At 63.9% G+C, this 26,308-nt stretch overlaps 1 protein-coding gene across 1 annotated transcript in view; it reads left to right on the top strand.

Moving 5' to 3' along the window:
* The first annotated feature begins 298 nt into the window (after positions 1 to 298).
* The window catches only part of LOC123595188 (cohesin subunit SA-2-like), a 48,876-nt gene continuing 22,866 nt past the window's right edge, over positions 299 to 26,308 (top strand). Inside the window, exons 1-10 of the mRNA XM_045472561.1 lie at positions 299 to 373; positions 3,622 to 3,755; positions 8,108 to 8,310; positions 9,567 to 9,718; positions 11,290 to 11,357; positions 11,501 to 11,624; positions 20,394 to 20,492; positions 21,887 to 21,966; positions 25,139 to 25,246; positions 25,918 to 26,029. Coding sequence (XP_045328517.1) covers positions 299 to 373; positions 3,622 to 3,755; positions 8,108 to 8,310; positions 9,567 to 9,718; positions 11,290 to 11,357; positions 11,501 to 11,624; positions 20,394 to 20,492; positions 21,887 to 21,966; positions 25,139 to 25,246; positions 25,918 to 26,029 — 1,155 coding nt within the window. The remainder of the gene's footprint in view (positions 374 to 3,621; positions 3,756 to 8,107; positions 8,311 to 9,566; positions 9,719 to 11,289; positions 11,358 to 11,500; positions 11,625 to 20,393; positions 20,493 to 21,886; positions 21,967 to 25,138; positions 25,247 to 25,917; positions 26,030 to 26,308) is intronic.

Here is a 26,308-nt window from a genome sequence, read left to right on the forward strand (position 1 = left end):
TGAGCCATGCTCCTGGCCCTCCCGAGCCTCTCTCTCACATGCCGGCTGGGCCTCACCGTCCTGGCCGCCTGTGGTCCTAAGACACTGGGCGGGCTGGGGCCTCCTCCAGAGGCTGGTTTGGGTAGGAGATCTTGGTTTTTGGGGGAGCAGCGAGGCCGGATTCCTCCTGTGGCCTTGCCGTGGCCTCTGAGGGATGAGGTGTCGTGGCCCCGCCCGCCTCCCACGCCCTCCCAGGAGGAGGAGGAGGAGAGGTGCAAACCGCGTTTCCACGTTGAGTGTGCTTCTCTCTCTCCCAGGGATGGTGACGGCCGAGCTGTACCAGACCAACCAAGGCAACAGTGTGGTTCACAAGATGACCGAGAAGTTTGACCAGGTGAGGCGGGCTCTGTGCCCTCCATGAGCCCAGGGCCTGGGGTCACAGGATCTTCCCTGCTGCCCCGTGTCCCCCCAGCCCGTGTGTTCGCCATCAGGCTTGCAGGCTGAAGCAGCCCAGTGTCACGATTGCACAGGTAGACGCCATCCGCCCTCACGTCCCTGGGAGAAGCGGCCCTTCTTCCACTGGCGAGGGAAGGCCCTTCTTCCACTGGTAAGGGAAAATTTGACCTTTAGTTACCGTTGGAGATTCCATTGTGTACGTGGAAAGTCCCGTTATAACACGGTAACCACGTGGCCATCGTCCAGATGAAGAGAGAGCGTGGCCAGTACGTGCCCAGACGTGCCCTGCCCCCGTCCTGACCTCCTCCCCACCGGGACGTAACCATGCCCCGAACTTGGTGCCCAGAACGTGCCATGGCATATCTGTCCCACGTGGGCATCTGTAGATGATGTCACCGGGCTCTGCCTGGCGCCCAGGTCCCTGCACGGGAGACACGCTTGACAGAATGATTCTGACCAGTGTTATCGCGTGAAGCCATCTGGTGCACAGCTGTGGAATGTTCCATCGCACGCCTACGCGTCCTTCTTGTCTCCATTCTGCTTCTGATGGCGTTCGGGTTGGTTTCGCGCTTTGTCTCTGCGTGGCTGCAAACGTCTGTTGTCCGTGTGTCCTGCCGTGCGTCTTCACGTGTTTCTGTAGCTTAGGGCCTGTGCATGCACACGTTTTCCTGTGCGAGGTGGCACCAACGTGTGTTCCCAAGCAGGAGCCTCTACCTGTGTGTTAGACGTCGCCTTGGTCCTGTTCCCTGGCAGTGCGTGACGCGATGTCATTAGGTTTTGCTAGTCTGGTAGGTGTGCACGTGGTACTTCTGGTTTCGGTTTCCTGGATTATTAGTGAGGCTGACCACCTTCTTGCATTCAAACGCTATTCTCGTTTAAAAAGGTTTCTTAAGACATTTTTTGATGTTTATTTTTGAGACCGAGAGAGACAGAGACAGAGTGTGAACACGGGAGGGGCAGAGAGAGAGGGAGACACAGAATGTGAAGCAGGCTCCAGGCTCCGAGGTGTCCACACAGAGCCTGACGCGGGGCTCCGACTCCCGAACTGTGAGATCATGACCTGAGCCGAAGTCATGCGCTCGACCAACCGAGCCACCCAGGTGCCCAAAAAGGGTTTTTAAATTGTGGTAAAATACATATAATATGAAATGCGTCACCTTAATCCCTTTTAGGTACACACCTCAGTGGCACTGAGCACATTCACGTGGCAACCATCTGCACCATCATCTCCAGAACTTTCCATCTCCTCGAACTGAAGCTGTGTCCCCACGAACCACTGACTGCCCGTCCCCACCCCCAGCCCCTGGCTCCACCATCTACTCTCTGTCTCTGTGGATGTGACTCCTCTAGGGACCCCATGTATGTGCAATCACACACGATTTGTCCTTCTGTGTGGCTTATGTCGCTGAGCGTCATGTCCCCAAGGTCCGTCCACGTAGTGGCAGGTGCAGAACGTCCTTCCTGATTTTCAAGGCCGAGGCACATTCCACTCTGTCGTGGACTACAGTTCACTGATTGACTCATCCATTTAGGGACAGATGTAATATCTACATTAATTTGTCACACTTAAAATATTCATGAAGTGTTTTCAGAAGTGCTGTGCATCAAGTCAGTGAACATTAAATTTTTTCTTTAACGTTTTGTTTTAAAAATGTCAAACCTAAGAAAAAGGGGAGAATACATGAATTTCGCCCGCGTTTAGCAGTTCGCGCCCCGCCACGTTCACTTTATGCCCCATGCGTGTGCTGCTACATGTGCATGCGTGTGTGCTGTGCACGTGAGTCAGCGAGTGCACATGCATGTGTGCATATGTGAGTGTGTTACTGCATGCATGTGTGTGCAGGTACACACGGGTGCGCAGTGTACATGTGAGCGAGCGAATGCACACGTCTGTGTGTGCATGTTTGTTACGGCCTGTATTCTCATATTCACGCCCTGCCACGTTCACTTTATGCCCCATGCGTGTGCTGCTACATGTGCATGCGTGTGCACTGTGCACGTGAGCGAGCGAATGTACATGTATGTGTGCGTATGTGAGCGTGTTGCTACATGTGTCTGCATACAGATACGCATGTATATTGTGCATGTGAGCAATAGAATGCACGTGTGTGTACAGATACACGTGTGTGCACTGTACGCAAGTGAGCAAATGCACACGTATGTGTGCATATGTGAATGTGTTACTGCATGCGTGTGTGCGCAGGTACACACGTGTGTGCACTGTGCACGCAAGTGAGCAAATGCACACGTATGTGCATATGTGGATGTGTTACTGCACGTATGCGCGCATGGGTACACACGTGTGTGCACTGTGCACGTGAGCGAATGCACACGTATGTACACATGTGAGTGTGTCACTGCATGTGCGTGTGCACGCGTGTGCACTGTACACGCAAGTGAGCAAATGCACATGCATGTGTGCATGTGTTACTGCATGCGTGTGCGTGCAGGTACACACGCGTGTGCACTGTGCATGTGAGTGAGCGAATGCATGTGTGTGTTTGTGTGTTGCTGCGTGTGTCTGCTGGAACCACTCCCAAAATGGCTACTCGGATTGGGTCTGCTTCCTCAGAGGGTCCCCGTCGCCAGGTCGGGCCCTGTCCACCCTCCCCCGTGTCAGAAGCGGCAGTGGGGGCTTTTCCAGCCCCCCAGCCTGGCGCCCTCATGGGACGCCCAGCACTGCCCACAGCAGGCCCCTGGACGTGTCCGTAGGGCAATGCCGCGGGTGCAGGGCCCCCCGTGGGCACGGTGACAGGCACGGCCACAGGAGGAGCCTCATGGAGACGTGGGCGTGAGAAGCTCGAACACTCCCAGGTTCTCTGTTGAGAACGGCCTGTGTGCCGTGACCTCTCCCCGTCCCGGCCTCCAGAGCAGACACAAGGCGTGCCCTGCGCATCAGGCCCGTGGACACACGGTGGCTGAGCGCCACAGAAGCAGTCTGTCACCACCTGTCCCGAGGACAGTGACGCGAAGCTAGGCGCGGAGCCCCCCTCGCGGAGGCGGGGCGTGCCTGCTCTGGGCTGCCCGAGCATCCCCCCCGCGCGGGCCGGCCCCCGGGGTAGGTGGACGCCAGCCCCAGTGCCCTGTGCTGCGCAGGCTGGTCCCTGCCGGGGCTCCCCCAGGTGCCCGGGCTTGTGGCAGCAGGGGACGCTTCACCTCACGGCCACCTGTCCTCTGTCCATTCAGGAGACCGGGCTGTACTACAAGAAGTTTCTGGCGTACCCCTGGATCCTGACCATCATGTGGCCAGAGAAACTGGTAAAGCTTTCGTCTCACATTTGGCGGCGCTTGAAGATGGGGGGTTCGTGTGCAGCCCCCTGGTGAGCCCCAAGTCGGTTGGGCATCCGCGTGGCTCCCAACTTCCTTCCGCACGCAGGGTGGGCTCCCTGAGCGCACACGAGGGTCCACGTGCATGGGTCCCAGGGGACCGTGGGCCTAGCGCACAGAGTCCTGCTGCCACTGACCCTGTGTCCTGACTGGCGAGCGGGGCTCCGCCTGACCTGACCCTGTCCTGTCCACACTGGATCCTCTTGAGCATCTGAGTCTTGTCCACGAGGGGGCGTTGCCTGACGGTGCTCAGTCTACACTCACACCCGACTGCGTTCTGCTTCAGATGAGAACGTTTAAGCCAGGCTGTGTCTGGTGTGATGGGATGCCTAGACCTGACACGTTCTGCAGAAGTGACATCACTTAGCGAGTTCTGTCTACACCACGACATCTAGCCCTGAGTCCGTTCTGTCTACGCTGTCATGTAGATTGGTGTTCTGTCTACAGGGGATTTTTTAAAGTTTATTTACTTAGAGAGAGAGAGAGAGAGAGAGCATGAGCGGAGGAGGGGCAGAGGGAGAGAGAATCCCAAGCACCTGCAGGGGTTCAACCTCACAACAAACGACCCTGAGATCATGACCTGAGCCAAAACTGAGTTGGACGCTTGACCAGTTGAGCCACCCAGGTGCCCCTACACGGGACATTACAACCTCACTGTGTTCTGTCTACACTGTGACACTTAGACCTGATAGTGTTCTGTCTACACTGGGACATTTGGGCTTGACTGTGTTCTGTTTACACTGGGACATTTATTCACACCTGACTGTGTTCTGTCTACCCTGGGACCTTTAGACATGGCTGTGTTCCGTCTACATGGGACATTTAGGCCTGACCGTTGTCTGTCTACACTGGCACATTGGGACCTGACTGTGTTCCGTCTACACTGTGTCATGGAGACCTGACCATGTTCTGTCCACACTGTATCATGGAGACCTGACCGTGTTCCGTCTACACTGGCATATTTAGACCTGACTGCCTTCTGTCTACACTGTATCATCGAGACCTGACCGTGTTCCATCTACACTGGCATAGTTAGACCTGACTGTGTTCTGTCTACACTGTATCATCAAGACCTGACCGTGTTCCGTCTACACTGGCATATTTAAACCTGACTGTGTTTCGTCTACACTGTATCATGGAGACCTACTGTGTTCCATCTACACTGGCACGTGGAGACCTGTGGTCCATCTACACTGTATCATGGAGACCTGTGTCCATCTACACTATATCATGGAGACCTGACCATGTTCTGTCTACACTGTATCATGGAGACCTGACTGTGTTCTGTCTACACTGTATCATGGAGACCTGTGTTCTGTCTACACTGGCATATTTAGACCTGACTGTGGTCTGTCTACACTATGTCATGGAGACCTGAGCGTGTTCTGTGCACACACTATCATGGAGACCTGACCGTGTTCCATCTACACTGGCATATTTAGACCTGACTGTGTTCTGTCTACACTGTATCATGGAGACCTGACCGTGTTCCGTCTACACTGGCATATTTAGAACTGACTGCGTTCTCTGTACTCTGTGCTTTAGTGTCTGGACACCACTGCGTTGGTCACAGTTGGAATGACCCGACCAGTAAGTGTCCCTGTGGACACGAGCACCCGGGTGGCTGAACAGGGAGATGTAGGGCACCGTGTGGCCGGCCTGTCGCCCCTCGGCTTCAGGTGCCCCTGCCGGAGACGCGCCTGGGGTTCCTCATGTGGTTAATTCCCCACCATCCCACGTGTGCAGACAGGTAACGTGTGTTACCGTGCTCAGCAGTGAGCAAGCACGTGGGGACGTGCGCTCTCAAAGTGCACCGAGTTTGGGGACTGAGGACCCACCTCACAGACCCGGTTAGTGACCTGGCCTGGCCTCGGTGTGGACACGTTTATTACCCTGTTAGAGATGTGCCCCAGCCTCCGTACTGGGGAGTGGCACGGGAGCCCCCCTGGCATCAGGTGTTCTGACGCTGGGGTCTGCGGTCGAGGCTGGCTCGAGTGAACGACTGCGCTGCGCACCCCCGTGGGACCCCCCCCCCCCCGATCCCTGGCAGGGCACCCCTCCCCCTCACAGCCGAGTGAATGGTGGGGGGCGCTCAGCCAGTTGGGGGGGGGGTGGAGGAAGCCAGGCTGTGGGGGCAGGGCGCAGGGAGTGCTGTGAGGAGAGGCGGTTTGCACGGAGCGCTGGGCAGAGGCGCGGGGCGCCGGGTCCCAGCATGGAGAACGAGGAGGAGGGTTGAGTGCAAAGGGCACTGGGGAAGGCTGGACGACGCAGCGCACGGCGGCCCTAGCACGTGGGACGCTGGGCGCATAGGACGGGCGGGCTGACGAGAAAGGGTCCTACGCGACGTGGGGAGGTCCCTGCGCACGGAGGGGGCGGTCCCTGCGCAGGAGGGGGCGGTCCCTGCGCACGGAAGGGGCGGTCCCTGCGCACGGAAGGGGCGGTCCCTGCGCACGGAGGTGTGAATGCGAGCAAGGCAGGAAGCTGTGGCCACGTCCCCGCCCACACCCAGCAGAGGTGTGGATGCGTTGCCCCAGGGTGAAGGCTGCCGTGGGGGTCCGCGTGGGGGGGGGGTGCATGCACGAGGGGCACAATGTCGGGGCAGTCCCTGGTCCATCCCCAGCCCCTCGAGCTCTGGGGCCGGGCACCGCTCTGCACCGGCCTGCTGGGTTCTGGCCACAGCCTTGACGTCCCTTCAGGGTCCACCTGCCCTCGGGGTCTCGTGGAGCCTGTGCAGGTAATTTAGACCAATTCGTACAACACGAGAAAGGCGAGGCTAGGGGCGGGGCGTCCTGAGGACCCCCTTTCCTAGTGGAGGGAGGCGGGGGGCAGGCGGTCCCGAGGCCCTGATTGCCCGCAGGCGGAAGGACCATGGCCGTAGGCTGATTGGCCCCGGGTAGTGTGCCGCCCACGTCTGGGAGCGCACCTGCCGTGTCTTCCCGAGGAGACGTCCCCCTGGTCCGGCCGCGTCTCCCGCAGGGTCGGGGACCGCCGCCTCCTTCCGCCCCCGTGTCGGGGGGTGCGTGTGGCCTCTGCGGGAGCAGGGTTGGGCTGAGTCCCCCGTGAGGGCCAAGGGAGTAGCTCTCAGGTCGGCACTCCCTGTTTGCAACACCTGAAATCGGCCGGAAGCGGAAGCAGAGCGGAGAGCGGGAGGGCCGGGCTTCTCTGGGACACGCGTTGGGAGAGGGCCCTGCACGCTTCCCTCGAGGGTCACCCGAGGTGCCACGCGTGGGGGTCCCCCCAGCACAGCCTCTTGACTTGACCACGGGGACGTGGGACAGTCCACTCAGGTGCAGGTGTGGGAGAGGTGGGGAGACCCTGGTGGCTGTGGATGTGCGACCCCCCCCCCCAGGTTCTGGGTCTCAGGAAGGTGGGGTACATCTGAACCCCCGCAGGTGCAGGGTCTTGGAAAACGGGGGTCACTCTACTGAGTGTGGATGTGAGTCCACGGTGCAGCACTGGGAAGTGTGCTCACCCTCAGTGTGGATGTGTGACCCCCAGGGCAGGATGTGGGAGACTTGGGGTCACCCTGTGTCAAGGCGGATGTGTGACTCCCAGGGGCAGGGTGTGGGAGACCTGGGGTCACCCTGTGTCAGGATAGGTGTGTGACCCCCAGGGGCAGGGTGTGGGAGACTTGGGGTCACCCTGTGTCAGGGTAGGTGTGTGACCCCCAGGGGCAGAGTGTGGTCACCGTGTGTCAGGGTGGATGTGTGACCCCCAGGGCAGGGTGTGGGAGACTTGGGGTCACCCTGTGTCAGGGTGGGCGTGTGACCCCCAGGGGCAGGGTGTGGTTACCCTATGTCACGGTGGGCGTGCAACCCCCCAGGGGCAGGGTGTAGGAGACTTGGGGTCACCCTGTGTCAGCGTGGGTGTGTGACCCCCAGGGGCAGGGTGTGGTCACCCTGTGTCAGGGTGGATGTGTGACCCCCAGGGCAGGGTGTGGGAGACTTGGGGTCACCTTGTGTCAGGGTGGGCGTGTGACCCCCAGGGGTAGCGTGTGGGAGACTTGGGGTCACCCCGTGTCAGGGTGGGCGTGTGACCCCCAGGGCAGGGTGTGGGAGACTTGGGGTCACCCTGTGTCAGGGTGGGTGTGTGACCCCCAGGGGCAGGGTGTGGGAGACTTGGGGTCACCCCGTGTCAGGGTGGGCATGTGACCCCCAGGGGCAGCATGTGGGAGACTTGGGGTCACCCCGTGTCAGGGTGGGCGTGTGACCCCCAAGTGCCCGGTCGGGGTGTGCTCATGTGACCTGGAGCCCCTTGTCCGCGAGCAGAGGTCTGTGTTGTGATTCTGGGAGTGCCAGGACGGGCACAGCGCCTCACCCCTGTCCCTTGTTGTGTCCTTAACCAGCAAAACGACTTCTACCCCATCGTGGGCCCGGGCCCTTCTGGAAAAGGTTCAGGTCAACTTCTGCGAGTTCACGGAGCTGCTGGTGCAGCAGACACACTCTTCGGTGCTGTGTGACGGACACCTCATGGATACGGTCATCTGCATGCTCAGCGGCCTCACCAACTCGGCCGTGCACAGCCTGCGGCACACCAGCTCCCTGGCAGGTGGGCCACTGCACAGGGCCCGCGCGCCCGGGCTCCCCGCTGACTCGGGGGGCCGGGGCCGTGTGACATGGGGGCAGGGGCTGTGGGACTTGAGAGACGGGGGCAGGGGACAGAGAGGCAGAGGCCAGGGGACACAGGAGCACACCCCCGGGTTGGCCCACGGGGCACGTCCTCTCCCTCTGTCCCCATGAGAGTCCCCAGCGCTGGCCCATCTGGGCACGTCCTCTCCCTCTATCCCCATGGGAGTCCCCAGCGCTGGCCCATCTGGGCACGTGCTGTCCCTCTGTCCCATGAGAGTCCCCCAGGACTGGCCCACCTGGGCACGTGCTGTCCCTCAGTCCCCACAAGAGTCCCCAGTGCTGGCCTACCTGGGCACGTGCTACCCCTCTGTCCCCATGAGAGTCCCCTAGGACTGGCCCACCCAGGCACGTCCTGTCCCTCTGTCCTCATGAGAATCCCCAGCGCTGGCCCATCTGGGCATGTGCTGTTCCTCAGTCCTCATGAGAGTCCCCTAGGAGTGATCCACCTGGGCATGTGCTGTCCCTCTGTCTCCACGAGAGTCCCCAGGGCTGGCCCATCTGGGCATGTGCTGTCCCTCTGTCCCCATGAGAGTCCCCCAGGACTGGCCCACCTGGGTACGTGCTGTGCCTCAGTCCCCACGAGAGTCCCCAGGGCTGGCCTTCCTGGGCACGTGCTGTCCCTCTGTCCCCATGAGAGTCCCCAGGGCTGGCCCACTCGGGCACGTCCTGTCTCTCTGGCCCCACGAGGGTCCCCAGGGCTGGCCCACCCGGGCACGTCCTGTCTCTCTGGCCCCACGAGGGTCCCCAGGGCTGGCCCACCCGGCACGTCCTGTCCCTCTGGCCCCACGAGGGTCCCCAGGGCTGGCCCACATGGGTATGTGGTGTTCCTGTGTCTGCTGGCCTTGTGTGCCCTCCGAGGCATGCTGAGTCATGGTTGAGTTGTGCTGGCTGTGGGCTACTGATGTGATCTTGCAGCTGGGTAGGACGTGGGGTGTGTCCGTGCCCGGGGACCCTAAGACATGTTTTGGGTCAGTGTGCACGGCTGTTGTTTGGGGGTGACCCTCTGCACACTTGTGACCCAGCAAGGGCAGGACGGACATCTTCTCCAGCGCCGGCCTCCCCAGGCCCTGTCTTAGTACTGCTGCGAATGGTCACTCCTGTGGGAGGTGAGCTGGGCTCCGGGGTCACAGATCCGTGGACACGGCCCCGGGGTCACAGCCCTGCTCTGTTTGGCAGCCATGAAGCTGCTGACAGCGCTGGCCAGCGTGAACCAGGGCGTCTGCACGAACAGGCGCAGGTCCCAGCGGCTGTGCGAGGTGGAGAACATCGCCAAACTCAAGGGCAAACACAAGTACTGCATGGAAGTACTGGACCAGCGCAGACAGCAGGTGCAGGGGGCGGGGCCGCCATGTGAGGGCGGGGCCAGCAGCAGCCGCCAGGAGCGGGGGCGGGGCCACGGAAGGAGGGCGGGGCCAGCAGCAGATGCCAGGAGCGGGGGGCGGGGCCATGGAAGGAGGGCTGGGCCAGCAGCAGACGCCAGCGGCGGGGCGGGGCCACCTGAGACGGGGCACACAGGTGTGAGGACATCACTGTGTGCAGGGAGGGGACCCAGGTGTGGGGGCCTCGCCGGGTGCAGGGGCAGTAAGGAAGGGAGGCAGGCGTGTGCCCGGGGTCTGGGGCTGGGCCGGGTTGATCCCCAACCTCTGTGGTTTCCGCCCCCGCCCATGGGGCGTCCGTGCAGCCGCATGTGGCCCCCTAGGGGTGTGAGCTTTGTCCTGGGTTGGGGTCTCTACAATAGGGCAGCGAGCGGGGGTGCAGAAACCATAGCAAGACCCCAGCCCCTTCCACGTCCCGGTTCCGGGTTCCAGCTGGCCGCCCGTGGGGGGTGTGCCCTGGCTCCCCGGAGACACGCAGGTGAACCCCCATCCCCTGTCACGGCTCAGTGACATGTCTGTCTCTCGATATCATCTGTGGGCTTGACACCTATGGATTCTTTTACGCACAAACCGCGTTCACTTGCGTCACGTGCGAGGCCCGTGTGTCCCTCCGACCTCTGCGACCCCGCGGTCTTTGGTCTGTGCACCTGGGAGGTCACTTCGCTGCCCAGTGTCCACAGCCCACAGAGCACAGGAGCCCCTCCAGGAAGATAGCTGGGCATGCGTGGGGTCTCCGCCGCTGTCCCCCTCCTTTACCCGGGCCCCTGCCTCCCGACCTGTGCCTCGTGCCCCTCACCCCCTCGCCCCTTCCTCCCAGCCCCTCACCCCTGCCCTGTGCCCCTTACCCCCTTGCCGCTGCCCCCGATACCCCCACCTTCATTGTGTCACCCCTGCCTGTCACCCCTTGGCCCCTGCCCCCATCCCCCTCCCCCTGCCACCCCTTCGCCCCTGCCCCTCACTCCTTTGTTCCTGCCCCACTTCCCCCATCACCCCTACCGCTTGGCCCCTGTCCCTTACCCCAGCCCCTCACCCCATTGTCCTCCTTCACCGCTGCTTTACCACCCCCAACTCCTCAGCCTTGCCCTCAGCACTGCCCCTCACCCCTTCACTCCCTTCCCTTCACCCCTCCCCTTTGTCTGTTTGTCCTCATGGGTGCCCCTTCACCTGTACCACACACCCCTACACCTCCCCCTACTCACCCCTTCACTCCCCCCCAGCCTTCACCCCCCACCCCTCCCAGTCACCCCTTCACCCCGCCCCCCTTCACCACCCCCCACCCTGCCCCCATATGTGTGCATGCGTGAGGCCAGCGTGCACGGAGCCGCCCAGCAGCTCAGGCGACAGACGGCCGGCGGGCTGGTGTGCAGTCCCAGCGGGGGCAGAACCACCAGCGTAGAGGATGCTAACGCCTAGTGGGGGGCGACCACGCAGCGGGCTGCGTGGGGCCTGGTGGCCGCAGCTCTGCAGAGGCCCGCAGCCTGCCTCTCCTGCCTGACGCTCCCGTGCCTTCTCCCGCTCCACAGAGCAAGCCCGTGGCCATCGACAACATCATCTGCGCGCTCTTTAAGAGGACGTTCGTGCCTCGCTACCGGTAAGGCTTGGCCTCGGACCGCGCGTCTTCCCCGCCTGTCCCCGTGACCAGGCCTCGCTCAGACCCGTGTCGACACGCGCACGCTGCCCGCGTGGGCCACACGGCCTGGCCGTCCCAGTGACGCTCTGGCTTCGCTTTCGCAGCGACATCAGCTCGGACATCCGAGTGATCTGCGTGGCGGAGCTCGGATGCTGGATCAAGCTCTACCCGGACCTGTTCCTGGACAACAACTACTTGAAGTACATCGGCTGGATGCTGTATGACAAGGTAGGCGCGCTCCGCTGGTCTGCCGCCTCCGCCGAGGAGGCCCCCAGGCCCGCTTTCCTGTCCGGCGGTTCCCGGAGCGAGCACGCGTGTCCTGCACGGTGTCTCGTGAGTCCCGCTGTGCAGAGAAGTCTTTCCGACAAGCTGCGATTTTGCAGCAGGGGGTCTGGGCCGCAGGGGGTCTGGGCCGCAGGGCTCACGTATCCCCTGGAGAAATGGGGACGTGGCCCTGCCTCCTCCTCCTTCCACCCTCCCTCCTCCCCACCGCCTCTTCCCTCTCCTCTTCTTGACTCTTTTCCCCACCTCCTCCCCCTCTCCTTCTCCTCCTCCTGACTCCTCCCCTCACCACTTCCACCCCCTCCTCTTCCTGACTCCTCCCCCCTCCTAACTTCTCTCCCTCTCTTTCCTCCCCCCTCCTTCCTCCCCCTCCTCTCCCCCTCCGCTCCCCCTCCCTTCTCATTCCCCTTCCCTCCTCCCACACGTCCTTTCCCCCTCCTTCCTCCCACTACCTTTCCCGCTTCCTCCTCCCCACCTCCTTTTCCTCCCATTCCTTCCCCTGACTCCTCCCCCTGAATCCTCCCCGACCCCTCCCCCCTCCCCTTCCTCCCCTTCCTTCCCCTTCCTTCTCTCTCTCTCCTTCCTCTCCTCCCCCTCCCTTCTCCCTACTTTTCGTACCCCTTCCCCCTCCTCCTCCTCCTCTCCCTCATTCTTCCCTCCTCCTCCTGATTCCCCCCTCCTCCCCTCCCTCCTCCTCTCCTTCCTCCCCTCCCTCCTCTCCTTCCTCCCCTCCCTCCTCTCCTTCCTCCTCTCCCTCCTGTCCTTCCTCCTCTCCCTCCTCCTTCCTCCCCTCCCTCCTCCTCTCCTTCCTCCCCTCCCTCCTCTTCTTCCTCCCCTCCCTCCTCTTCTTCCTCCCGTCCCTCCTCTCCTTCCTCCTCTCCCTCCTCTCCTTCCTCCTCTCCCTCCTCTTCTTCCTCCCCTCCCTCCTCTCCTTCCTCCCCTCCCTCCTCTCCTTCCTCCTCTCCCTCCTCTCCTTCCTCCTCTCCCTCCTCCTTCCTCCCCTCCCTCCTCCTCTCCTTCCTCCCCTCCCTCCTCTTCTTCCTCCCGTCCCTCCTCTCCTTCCTCCTCTCCCTCCTCTCGTTCCTCCTCTCCCTCCTCTCGTTCCTCCTCTCCCTCCTCCTTCCTCCCCTCCCTCCTCCTTTCCTTCCTCCCCTCCCTCCTCTTCTTCCTCCCGTCCCTCCTCTCCTTCCTCCTCTCCCTCCTCTTCTTCCTCCCCTCCCTCCTCTCCTTCCTCCCCTCCCTCCTCTCCTTCCTCCCCTCCCTCTTCCCCTTCCCCCTCCGCCCTCCTTCATCCCCCCTCCTCCTCCCCTCTCATTCCTCCCTTCCCTCCTCATCCCCCTCCTCTTCCTGACTCCTCCCCCTCTCCTCTTCCCCCCTCCTCCTTTCTCCTCCTCTCCTTTCTCCTCCTCTACTTTCTCTCCTCCCTCCTTCTCTTCTCCTTCCTCCCCTCTCCTTCCCTCCCTCCTCCTCTCCTTCCTCCCCTCTGTCATCTCCTTCCTCCCCCTCTCCTTCCTCCCCTCCCTCCCTTCTCCTTCACCCCCCTCCTCCTCCCCTGTCATTCCTCCCCTCCCTCATCCTCTCTCCTCCTCCCCTCCCTCCTCCTTCCCCTCTCCCTCCTCCTCTTTCATCCTCCTCCTCTTTCCTCCTGACTCCTCCCCCCTCCTTCATCCCCCCTCCTCTTCCTGGCTCCTCCCCCTTCTCCCCTCCTGACTTCTCCCCCTCTCCTTCCTCCTTCTCCTCTCCCCTCTTCCTCCCCCACCTCCTTCCTCCCTTCCTTCTCCCCCACCTCCTCCTCCTCCCACTGAATCCTCCCACTCCTCCCCCTTCCCTTCCTCCCCTCTCCCTCCCTCCTCTCCCTCTCCCCATATCCCTCCCCCCTCCTCCTCCCCTCTCTCTTCCCTCCCTTCCTCCTCCTGATTCCATCTCCTCCCCCTCCCCCGCTCTGCCCATCCCCCTCCCTCCTCCTCCCCCTCCTCCTCCTGACTCCTGAGCTGGGGCTCTTGTCTCATGGGCATTGCCGGAAGGGGGCAGGTGTGCAGGGACGGGGACTCTCCACGTGGGGCGCTCACTGCTTGTGCGCTGGTTGCAGGCGAGGCGCTAGGTAAGGTTCCGCGTTCTCTGGGTTTTACCTCTTGATGGTTTATCGTGCTGTGAGGACAGACGGCACGTTTGCGTGTGCACGCCGTGGATCGCAGGGTGGTGGCTGGTCGCGTGTGCTGGCCGGTCCTGGGTTCCAGAGTGGAGACGGGGCATGTTCTCTGAGGCGAAGGGTAGTAACAGGACGGGGACACCGGACCGTTTCTTCGTCCGCCGGAGCTTGTGCTGGTGCCCAGGCCACCGCGACCGAACGCCACAGGCCGGGACTCGTAAACCACACGCGTTCATGGCTCACATCTGGGGCTGGATGTCCCAGGTCAAGGCCGGCCGACTCGGGGTCTGGAGAGGACCTCTTCCCCGGGGCCGTTTTCTCCGGGTGGGGGAGGCGAGGGTCAGGGAGCTGTCTGGGGCGTCGTTGACCAGCACGGTGATCCCATCGTGGGGGCTCCGCCCTCAAGGCCGCATCGCCTCCTGGAGGCCCCGCCTCCACGCACGTTCTTCTGGGGGGCTGGGACTTCGCGTTTGCCCTTGGCGGGCACAGGGACGTTGGTCTGGAGTGGCGGCTGGCTGCTTTCCGCAGCTGCCCGAGTGCAGCTGGCTTAGTGCAGACGCAGCAATACAGTGACTTTCCTGGGGTCTCGGGGGCTGCTTGGCATCCGCCAACGGAGCCCGTGTGCGGAGGGAGGAGGGCGGGCAGGGCAGGGCGGCGTTGTGGGCAGCGCAGGTCCTCTGGGGGGGAGGGGCGCTGTGGGCGGCCGTGACCGCAGCTCCGGGCGGGCGGTGGCCTCCGGGGTGCTTCCTGGCACCTGGGGAGCCGGGAGGCACAGCGTGGCTTCGCTCCTCTGCCCCGCCCCCCCCCCCCCCCCGCTCTGTATGGGGTGGGGTGAGCGGCCGTCAGGAGGGCGGGCGTCGGGAGCCTCTTCTGGGCACCAGGGAAGGGCTGCCAGAACGTCCCCAGCAGCGGTGTCCCTGAATGCGGCCGACGGACGTGGGCTCTGCTGGCCTACAGGGACCACGCGGCGCAGCCCGGGGCCGGGTCGTCACAAGAAGCCTCGCCCCACCGCGTAGCGCGTGTGTGGCCCAGGGCCTGCGTGCGGCTTCGGGCTGTGCGCTCTGTAAGTGCTGCTCAGGTCCAGGAACAATCCCTCAGGGACGGACTTGGTTTCGTACAGAGACGTGGGGGGCGGACAGGTCGCCCGCATGCCCTGCACTTGGGATTTGGCGGTCGGGAGGCATTTCTCTCCATCAGGGGGACTGTGCTGTCACTCACTGAGGAGGGTAGTAATGTCGACGCTGGAAGAGGTCGCTCATAAATGAGCCGTGTTGCTAAGTCCACCCGTGCAGGGCATGTTTATTTTCTCTGCGTAAGAGACACATCTTCAGGGGGCACCTGGCTGGCCCCGTTGATGGGGCCTACGACTGTTGACTTTGGAGTCCTGAGTTTCAGCCCCAGGTTGGGTATGGGGCTTTAAAATTCATTTTGAAAAGCACAATAAAGATGCACAAGGCTGTGTTAAGTATGGACGCTAAATTAATCTGCATGTGAGGCAGGACAAATACCCCACATGACGTGGCAACAATCTCTCCCAGTGCTGGAGGCTGGGAGTCTGAGATCCTGGCTGGGCAGAGACTGGGAGGTTGAGATCCAGGCAAAGCCGAGGCTGAAAGTGTGAGGCCCAGTAGGGCCTGAGTCAGGGACTCTGACATCCAGGTGGGGCCAAGGCAGGGGGTCTGAGATCCAGGCAGGGCTGAGACTGGGGGTCTGAGTTCCAGGCAGGGCTGGAGGTTGGGAGTCTGAGGTCCAGGCAGGGTTGAGACTGGGAGTCTGAGATCCAGGCAGGGCCGAGGTTGGGAGTCTGAGGTCCAGGCAGGGCTGAGGCTGGGGGGCCTGAGATCCAGGCAGGGATGAGGCTGGGAGTCTGAGATCCAGGGAGGGCTGGAGGTTGGGAGTCTGAGATCCAGGCAGGGCTGAGGCTGGGGTCTGACTTCTAGGCAGGACCAAGGCTGGGATTGTGAGGCCCAGGCAGGGCAGAAATGGGAGGCTGAGATCCAGGCAGGGCTGAGGCTGGGTGTCTGAGGTCCAGGCAGGGCTGAGGTTGGGGGGTCTGAGATCCAGGCAGGGCTGAGGCTGGGTGTCTGAGGTCCAGGCAGGGCTGAGGTTGGGGGGTCTGAGATCCAGGCAAGGATGAGGCTGGGAGGCTGAGATCCAGGCAGGGCTGAGGCTGGGTGTCTGAGGTCCAGGCAGGGCTGAGGTTGGGGGGTCTGAGATCCAGGCAAGGATGAGGCTGGGAGGCTGAGATCCAGGCAGGGCTGAGGCTGGGGTATTACTTCTAGGCAGGACCAAGGCTGGGATTCTGAGGCCCAGGCAGGGAAGAAATGGGAGGCTGAGATCCTGGCTGGGCAGAGACTGGGAGGTTGAGATCCAGGCAAGGCTGAGGCTGAAAGTGTGAGGACCAGTAGGGCCTGACTCAGGGACTCTGACATCCAGGAAGGGCCAAGGCTGGGGGTCTGAGATCCAGGAGGGGTAGAGGCTGGAGGTGTGAGATCCAGGCAGGGCAGAGGCTGGGAGTTTGAGATCCAGGAAGGGTGGAGGCTGGGGGTCTGACATCCAGGCAGGGCCGAGTGGGGGTTCTGAGATCCTGGCGGGGCAGAGACTGGGAGGTTGAGATTCAGGAGGTGCCAAAGCTTGGGGTCTGAAATCCAGGAGGGGCTGTGGCTGAGTGTGAGGCCCAGTAGGGCCTGAGTCAGGGACTCTGACATCCAGGCAGGGCTGAGGCTGGGAGTCTGAGATCTAGGTGGGGCCGAGGCTGGGGGTCTGAGATCCAGGTAGGGCCAAGGCTGGGGGTCTGAAGTCCAGGCTGGGCTGAGGCTGGGAGGTTGATTTCCAGGAGGTGCCGAAGCTTGGAGTCTGAAATCCAGGAGGGGCTGAGGCTGAAAGTGTGAGGTCCAGTAGGGCCTGAGTCAGGGCCTCTGACATCCAGGTAGGGCTGAGGCAGGGACTCTGAGATCTAGGTGGGGCCGAGGCTGGGGATCAGATCCAGACAGGGCTGAGGTTGGGGGTCTGACTTCCAGTCAGGGCCGAGGCTGGGAGTCTGAGGTCCAGGCAGGGCAGAAGCTGGGAGGCTGAGATCCAGGCAGGTTTGGAGGCTGGGAGTCTGAGGTCCCGACTGGGCCAAGGATGGGAGTCTGAGATCCAGGCAGGGACGAGGCTGGGGGTCTGAGATCCAGGCAGGGCTGTGGCTGGGGGTCTGAAGTCCAGGCTGGGCTGAGGCTGGGAGTCTGAGATCTAGGTGGGGCTGAGGCTGGGGGTCTGAGATCCAGGTAGGGCGGAGGCTGGGTGTCTGATGTCCAGGCAGGGCTGAGGCGGGGAGGCTGAGATCCAGGCGGGGCTGGAGACTAGGAAACTGAGGTCCAGGGAGGGCTGAGAATGGAAGTCTGACGTCCAGGAGGGCCTGAGTCTGGGACTCTGACCTCCAGGACGGGCTGAGCCTGGGAGTCTGAGGTCCAGGCAGGGCCGAGGCTGGAGGTCTGAGATCCAGGCAGGGCTGAGGCTGGGAGTCTGAGATCCAGGAGGGGTGAAGGCTGGGGGTCTCAGTTCCAAACAGGGCTGAGCCTGAGAGGTTGAGATCCAGGCAAAGCCGAGGCTGAAAGTGTGAGGCCCAGTAGGGCCTGAGTCAGGGACTCTGACATCCAGGTGGGGCCAAGGCAGGGGGTCTGAGATCCAGGCAGGGCTGAGACTGGGGGTCTGAGTTCCAGGCAGGGCTGGAGGTTGGGAGTCTGAGGTCCAGGCAGGGTTGAGACTGGGAGTCTGAGATCCAGGCAGGGCTGAGGTTGGGAGTCTGAGATCCAGGCAGGGCTGAGGCTGGGGGGTCTGAGATCCAGGCAGGGATGAGGCTGGGAGTCTGAGATCCAGGGAGGGCTGGAGGTTGGGAGTCTGAGATCCAGGCAGGGCTGAGGCTGGGAGTATGAGATCCAGGCAGGGCTGAGGCTGGGGTCTGACTTCTAGGCAAGACCAAGGCTTGGATTGTGAGGCCCAGGCAGGGCAGAAATGGGAGGCTGAGATCCAGGCAGGGCTGAGGCTGGGTGTCTGAGATCCAGGCAGGGCTGAGGTTGGGGGGTCTGAGATCCAGGCAGGGCTGAGGCTGGGTGTCTGAGGTCCAGGCAGGGCTGAGGTTGGGGGGTCTGAGATCCAGGCAGGGCTGAGGCTGGGTGTCTGAGGTCCAGGCAGGGCTGAGGTTGGGGGGTCTGAGATCCAGGCAGGGCCGAGGCTGGGTGTCTGAGGTCCAGGCAGGGCCAGGCGGGGAGGCTGAGATCCAGGTGTGGGTGGAGGCTGGGACTCTGAGATCCAGGCAGGGCTGAGGCTGCAGGCCTGAGGCTCGTCCAAGGCTGGGGGTTTAAGATCCAGGCAGTGTGATCCTGGGGGTCTGAGGTCCAGGCAGGGCCAAGGCTGGGACTCTGAGGTCCAGGCAGGGCCGAGGCTGGGGGTGTGAGATCCAGGCAGGTCTGAGGCTGGGGGTTTGAGGTGCAGGCAGGGCTGAGGTAGGGGCCTGAGATTCAGGCAGGGCTGCGTCTGGGTGCCTGAGATCCAGGCAGGTCTGGAGGCTGGGAGTCTGAGGTCCAGGCAGGGCCGAGGCTGGGGGTGTGAGATCCAGGAAGGGTTGAGGTGGGGGCCTGAGATCAAGGCAGGGGCAAGGCTGGGACTCTGAGGTCGAGGCAGGGCTGAGGCTGGGGGTGTGAGATCCAGGCAGGTTTGAGGCTAGGGATCTGAGATCCAGGAAGGGTGGAGGTGGGGGCCTGATATGAAGGCAGGCCGAGGCTGGGACTCTGAGGTCCAGGCAGGGCTGAGGCTGGGGGTGTGAGATCCAGGAGGTTCTGAGGCTGGGAGTCTCAGATTCAGGCAGGGCCGAGGCTAGGAGTCTGAGGTCCAGGCAGGGCCGAGGCTGGGAGTCTGAGGTCCAGGCAGGGCTGAGGCTGGGAGTCTGAGGTCCAGGCAGGCCAGGCAGGGCTGAGGCTAGGGGTCTGAGATGCAGGCAGGCCCCAGGCTGGGTGTCTGAGATCCAGGCAGGGCTGAGGCTGGGGGTGTGAGTTCCAGGCAGGGCTGATCCTAGCGGTCTGAGGTGCAGGCAGGACTGAGGTGGGGGCCTGAAATCTAGGCATGGCAGAGGCTGGGGGTCTGAGGTCCAGGCAGGGCTGAGACTGGGGGCCTGAGTTCCAGGGTTGGCCAAGGCTGGGGGCCTGAGATCCAGTCACGGCTGATCCTGGGATTGTGAGGTCCAGGGAGGGCTGAGGCTCGGGCCTGAGACTCAGGCAGGGCTGAGGCTCGGGCCTGAGATTCAGGCCGGGCTGATGCTGGGGGTCTGATGTCCAGTCAGGGCTGAGGCTGGGGGCCTGAGATCCAGGCAGGGCTGATCCTGGGGGGTCGGAGGTCCTGGCAGGGCTGAGGTGGGGGCCTGAGATCCAGGCAAGGCTGAGGCTGGGGCTTGAGGCTTGGCTGAGGCTGGGGTTTTGAGATCCAGGCAGGGTTGATCCTGGGGGTTTTGAGGTGCAGGCAGGGCTGAGGGGGGGGGGCATGAGATCCAGGTAGGGCCGAGTCTGGGGCCCTGAAGCTTTCCCGAGGCTGGGGGTTTGAGATTGAGGCAGCAGGGTTGATCCTGGGGGTCTGAGGTGGGGGCCTGAAATCCAGGCAGGGCTGAGTCTGGGGGGTCTGAGATCCAGGCTGGGCAGAGACCAAGAGTCTGAGATCCAGGCAGGGTGGAGGCCATGAGGGTGACATCCAGGCAGGGCTGAGGCTGGTAGTCTGAGATCCAAGCGGGGCTGAGTCTGGGACTATACGTCAAGTGGGGGCTGAGCTCGGGAGTCTGGGATCCATGCAGGGTTGAACGTGGGGGTCTGACATCCAGGCGGGGCTGATTCTAGCGGTCTGAGGTGCAGGCAGGGCTGAGGTAGGGGCCTGAGATTCAGGCAGGGCTGCGTCTGGGGGCCTGAGATCCAGGCAGGTCTGGAGGCTGGGAGTCTGAGGTCCAGGCAGGGCCGAGGCTGGGGGTGTGAGATCCAGGCAGGGCTGAGGTTGGGGGTCTGAGATCCAGGCAGGTTTGAGGCTCGGGGTCTGAGATCCAGAAGGGTGGAGGTGGGGGCCTGAGTTCTAGGCAGGGCTGAGTCTGTGGGCCTGAGCCTCGGCCGAGGCTGGGGTTTGGGGTCCATGCAGGGCTGAGGCTGTGTGCTCCTGATCCCCGCTCCTGGGTGTGGGACGTGCGCTCCTCCCTGTGCCCTCTGCTTGTCGTGCTCTGTGCAGGTCCGTTTGCTGCTTCAGTCTTCTCATTAGGACGGTGTCGTATGGAACCAGGGCTCCCTCTAGCGGCTTCATTTTCCTGATCCGCTGATTTTCGACCCCAGGGGCACACGGTCCCATCCTGAGGTCCTGGGGGTGCGGGCTTCAACCTAGGACATGGGTCGCGCCGTGCCGCCCCTGCGGGCGTGTTTGCCGGCCGCGTGGGGGTTGCCGACACGCACAGCCCACGCAGAAGGCGAGGCCCAGGGCCCGAGGGGTGTGTCTATGGGGGAGTCTTGGTGGGGGGCCGCCCTTCCGTGGTGACCGGGCCCCGTTTGTCTGTCCTAAAGGACGCCAGCGTGCGGATGAAGTGCATCCTGGCGCTGAAGGCGCTCTACGAGAAGAGAGAGTCGGCTATGAAGCTGGGCCTTTTCTTCCACAAGTTCAAGGTGAGTGAGATTCTGCGTCTTGGCCGCCGGGGGCGCCAACCCGAAGCATCGCCGTGGACGTGCGGACCTCGGGCCGCGGCCATCAGCCGCTTGCCGCTCGCGGGGCTTCGGACCCCCGGCCACGTCTCCGCCCGCTGCCTGGGGCCGCGTCCTGCGACCGCGAACCGGAACCCCCCCCCCCTCCCCCCGGGGCCCGTCGGGGCAAAACCGCCCGCGCTTCAGAGCGCACCAGGTGACAGGGGCGGAGCGTGGGCACACCCCGGGGGGTACAGTCGCGTGCTGGCGGGAGTTTTCGGGTGTGGGAGCGGGAAGGGTCAGCGCCCGCCGTCCCGACGCAGGCACACTCCTGTCGCTGGGTTGCGAGGCTCCGTGCCCCGCGTGCAGGGCCGCTCAGGGACGGTGCGACCGAAGCAAGTGCCCGGGACGATGCGGGCCGGAGCCCACGGTGAACTTGTACTCAACCTGTTCCTGAATTTGGGGGCCGCGCTACCACGCGGGACGCTGCGTGAGGCCCCACTGCCCGACATGGACGGCAGGGCTCGGCGAGGACTCCCCACCGCGGGGCAGGGCTGTCGGGGACTCGGACCGGCCCCGTGGCTGCTTGGGAGCAGAGGTCGGGCCACGTCGGTGCCAGTGAACGTGCAGCCAGCGACGCGGGGCGGGGCGGGGCGGGGGGGGGAGGGGCACCAGCAGTTTGTCTCCCCCTCTGGGGGCGTGTGGGAGAAAGCAGCCTTCCTTGACCCTGTCCGGGTCCCCCGCTGGGCGTGAGCAGGAGACCCACGCGGGCAGTTAGAAGTGTGCAGGGGGGAACTCTAGTGTCCACGGGGGGGGGGGGGTGGGGACGGACGGAGGGCCTCCGGGAGGTGGTGGTGAGTCCCCATGGAGGATAGCGCAGTGCCCAACCTGTGCACCGACCGGGAGCCATGGCCCCTTCGTGAGCGCAAGGGTCGTGCAAAGTCACCTACGTAGGAGAGAAAGGCTGCGGAAGCTCGGGCGGGAGGCGCACATGTCCTGCGGAGCTCATGTCCCCACGGGCTGGGTGCGCAGGTGGCTGGCGTCTTCCGGAGACTCGGCGTGGTCAGGGGCGTTTCCCGGCAGCCTCGAGGCTCCAGGGCTCCTGCCTCCCGATTTCTGTGCCGAGGAATTCCGTCTCCCCGTGGGTCCACATCAGCGGCTGACGCCTGGGGACGCTCAAACTCTGGGGACACGTGGTTGTCACCACCGTGTGACATCACTGTGTGCGCGCTGCCGGCGTCTGCGGGGACCAGGGATGCGGCCCGATGACCCTCACGGTGTGCGGGACGCCCGCCCGAGGGGACGGCCCGGCCCCGCCGCGTCCTCCATCCACGGTGCCGGAACCAAGCGGGCTTGTTGTGTTCTCTCGCTTCCCCTAGAAACGAATCCTGTCGATGACCCAGGACAGGCAGCCGGAGATCACGTCCGAGTGCATGCAGCTCCTGCGGCTTATATCCGAGTGAGTAGCCCTACGTCCGTGCGGAACCGTGCGTCCGTGCGTGTCTGTGCGTGTCCCTGCGTCCGTGCGGAACCATGCGTCCGTGCGGAATCCTGCGTCCAGAGCGCGTTTCCAGGCCACGTGGGCGGCGGGCCGGGTGCGCTGGGCGCGCAGTGACCGCGTGTGCCGCTGGCGGACCGCGGGGTGACCGTGTTTGGTGTGCAACCCCCCCCCCCCCCCGGCGTAGCCGCGTGATGGTCAGCTCGCATCCTTGGGTGTGTTTGCACCGCTGCTCAGTTGGAGATCTCTGTGGCCGGCGCCCTTGCGTACGATGCGACGCAAGGGCTTGTCGGGACCTGGCTTCCTGTTCGTGGGCTCGGGGGTTCCCTGTGGGGTCCCTTCTGCCACTGCCCTGCATCAGGGGCTCTGATGGGGCCAAGGTGCTGGTGTACAAGAGGCAGCTGCAACCCGGCCAGGTCCTCAGAACCTTCTGGAAGCTCCCGGGTCCCCGCGTGCACTTGGGCTGGATACACACTGCAGGTGACAGCCGCCTCGTCGAGTCAGGTGTCAGACATTGATGTGAGACGTCTCTGGAACGGGGGACATGGGGACGTGACCTCCCACTGGGCCTCCACGCCTAAATGCCGCGGTTGGTGCCATGGGAACGTCTCGTGCCCTGAAGGCCAGCGTGGTGCCGTCTGTCCGCCCTGTGCGGAGGACGGAGTGGGGCCCTGGTGGGTGCCCGACCCTTCCTGGGTGTGCACCCCGACGCGGCCCAGACGGACGGAGGCTGTCGCAGCCAGAGACGGGGACGAGCACGAGCACCAGACTTCCCGTGTGTTGCGCGGAGGTCCCGCCAGTGGCTGGGACCACCCAGCACCCACCCGTACTGCGCCACCGCCCAAGGGCAGTGGCTGGGTGATAAGGTGGCGTATTTTACAAGGGAGCCGTCTGGCCAGAGCCAGCCCACACAAGTGCCACGATCTGGGTCAGTGACCCAGTTCTCGAACGCGTGTGGACTCCTGTCCAGGGTGCTTTGCAGGCGGGCCGCGGGGCCGCGTGTCCCCTGATACTGACTTGGAGAAGCTCTTACCCGTGTGGCTTCCGACACGTGTATGCAAAAGCCCCCCGGGTGGGGACCTGAGCTCCCCCGTCTGCTCCCCAGCCGCCCCCTCCCCCACCCCCTCCCCCCACCCGCCAGCGAACACTGACACAGGGAACAGGCTCTGACGTGGCATACCACGTGTGTCTGGCTTCCTGCAGTCAGTGACGGTCTGTGATGAGTCGACGGTCAGAAGCCACGCTCTCACGAGGAAGTGTCGATGGGTGATGCCGTGTTGTCAGTCTGACTGGTGACGTGGTTGGAGGGGGCAGCTCCCACGTGATTCCAGAAAATCTGTGAGGAGCTCCCCAGATGGGTTAACACGTGAATCCCCAGTTCAGTAAAGCACATTGTCCTCCCCAGTGTGGTGGGCCCCATCTAATCACTCGAAGGTCCGCCTAACAAAACGTGGAGGCAGTTCACGTGGCCCGGCTTGACTCCCAGCGGAGGCGTCCATCTTTTCATACCCTGGGCAGTCCCCCTCCCAGGTCCTGGGGCCGCAGCCACGTTCCGAGTCGTGGGTGGGCACCCGCTAACTAGGCTCGGTCGTGGGCAGAGCCCGGGTGCCCCACGTTGCACAGAACCAGGCGGCTTTGGGGTTTGACTTGGACAAGTCAAGCTCAGGGCTGACTTGGACCCCCCAAGGGTGCTCCTTGTGTGCCCAGAACCCCGAGGACAAACGCAGGTGTCCCCCGGGGTTGTCCCCCAGGCATCAGAGGTCGTCCACCACCGTTCAAAGCCCAGACCGGGAGGCGGGGAGGCCACCTGCCTGTGTTTCTGCCGGTGTGGGAACGTCCCTGCGGCTGTGTTTGCACATCGCTGTGTTCTGCTCACGCGGGTTCACTGGATGCGTTTGGATAAAGGGTCACACTGGTGACATCCTCCCAGGTGGTGTCAGGGGTGTCCCCCACTTATCCCCTGACTGCTCCCAGTATGGGTGCCTGTGGACATCTGCCTCCTGTCCATGGTCGCCCCCTGTGTGCCCGCCTGCTGCGCATCAGTGATTGGCCCTGCATAGTTGCCCCTGCGTGTGCGTCCCACGCGGTTGCCTGCTGCCCCTGCGTATGCGCCCCAGTGTGTGCGCCCGCTGCCCCCGCGTATGCGCCCCTGCGTGTGCACCCCTGTGGGGTCGCCCGCTGCCCCTCCAAGTGCGCCCCCGTGGGGTCGCCTGCTGCCTCTGTATGCGCCCCTGCGTGTGCGCCCCCGCGGGGTCGCCTCCTGCCTCTCCGTATGCGCCCCTGCGTGTGCGCCCCCGCGGGGTCGCCTCCTGCCTCTCCGTATGCGCCCCTGCGTGTGCGCCCCCGCGGGGTCGCCTCCTGCCTCTCCGTATGCGCCCCTGCGTGTGCGCCCCCGCGGGGTCGCCTCCTGCCTCTCCGTATGCGCCCCTGCGTGTGCGCCCCCGCGGGGTCGCCTCCTGCCTCTCCGTATGCGCCCCTGCGTGTGCGCCCCCGCGGGGTCGCCTCCTGCCTCTCCGTATGCGCCCCTCCCGTGTGCGCCCCCGCAAGGTCACCTCCTGCCTCTCCGTGTGCGCCCCTGCGGGGTCGCCCACTACCCCTGTGTATGCGCCCCTGCGTGTGCATGCCCGTGGGGTCGTCCGCCGCCTCTCCATGTGCACCCCTGCGTGTGGGCCCCCACGGGGTCTCCCTCTGCCCCTGCGTGTGCGCCCCCTCTCGGTTGCCTGCTTGGAGTCCAGAGCACTGCTCCTGGGGAGGGTCAGGTGACAGGTGGCTCAGGTGCACACGTGGGAGAGGACAGAGTGGTTTTCCCTTCCTTTGGGGCTAGCAGTTGGCTGGAGGGGAAGGAACCCAGACACGGAGGCCCTGCAGGGGGGAGGCCTTCCCAGGAGGCCGCTCACGTCCTCTTGGCTCACGTGGGTCCTTCTCGCGTGGCCTCAGCTCCTCTCCTGGGACGTGGGCCGCCCCAGGGGAGCTCGGTCCGGCAGGAACTGCAGGGGCGGGGGGCACGTCTAGGGGAAGCCGAGGTTGGGGCCCTCGATTTAGCGAAGAGCCTCCCTTCGCTCTCCGCGAGGACAGGCGCCTGTGGCCGTGTCCCGCGTGCACGGGCCCCGGACTCACGCGCGTCTCCCCTCAGGCACTACGTGGGCGTGTTCTCATCCATGGAGTACGTCTTCCTGTTCCAGTTCGTGTACGCGGCCTACAGGCCCATGGCGACCGCCGCCGGCGAGCTCATCTGTAAGAGGTAAGGCCGGGACACGTGACGGTGTCTCCAGGGCTGTGATGTCACCGTGATGTTTCGGGGGGGGGGGGGGTCCCGCGTCCTGCCAGGTGGAGTCGCAGATGGAGGAGGGTGGGGGCAGCGGGAGGCCCCAGGGACCAGGGGAACAGCAGGGCCCTGAGCAGGGGCTCGCACAGGACAGCAGGTGTGGGCCCCGAGGCACAGGACAGGATGGATGGAAACGTCAGCGCAAAGGACGCGCGTGGCTGGGGTAGATGGACTTGATCCGCGTCACAGGCGCGCCCCTTCCCGCATTGGTCTGACCAGGAGGTAGAGGCCCCCTCGAGGCCCCCCCCCCAGCCCGAGGTCCTGTCCTGGGCCCTCCCTGATGGGTCTGCATTCAGGCGAGGGTCCGCGTCCTTTGGGGGTGTGGCGTGCGGCCACGGGGGGCAGTCCTGTTGTCTGTTCCCGCTGCAGTGCTGGCCTGAGCTGGCAGTGGGTCGGACAGACAGAAGTCATTCTAGAGCTTTCCTCCCTGGGCCGTGTCCTGCGCCCGCGGCCTCCCGGCGTGCCTGCTCCCCAGCTCACTGCGTCGCACGTGTGCGTGCAGGGAGCCACAGGGCCTCGGGCACCAGCAGATGCGGGGAGCCCCCCGGCCAGGCTGATGCAGGGGTCGCGCTTTCTGATCCCACTAGGCTCCTGGCCCCTCCGCCTCAAGAAGGTTTCTTTGGTCAAAACCCTCCCGACGAGTTTGACAGAAACATCCAGAACATGAAAACGCTCATCGACTTCTACTTGCAGGGCGAGGTGAGGGGGTGGCAGCACAGGGCCCGGGGCCGGGTTGTCCGAGTCGCGGGAGGGACCTGGACCCGTGTCCTGCAGCCCACATTGGACGCCACGTCCCGTGTCCCACGCCCCGTGCCGCGTCCCGCGTCCGGTGTCGGGCTGACGCGGGACTTGCTTCCTGTGTGAACGCCTGCCGTGGGCACACGGGCGTCGGGGCTCTGGGTGGGTGTCCCCGTTTGTCCTCACGTGTCCACCACATGGGTGGGTCGGGGAGGGGGCCGTTCCTGCCCATGTCCTCAC

Source organism: Leopardus geoffroyi, chromosome X (assembly GCF_018350155.1).
Source record: "Leopardus geoffroyi isolate Oge1 chromosome X, O.geoffroyi_Oge1_pat1.0, whole genome shotgun sequence".
Classification (NCBI taxonomy): domain Eukaryota; kingdom Metazoa; phylum Chordata; class Mammalia; order Carnivora; family Felidae; genus Leopardus; species Leopardus geoffroyi.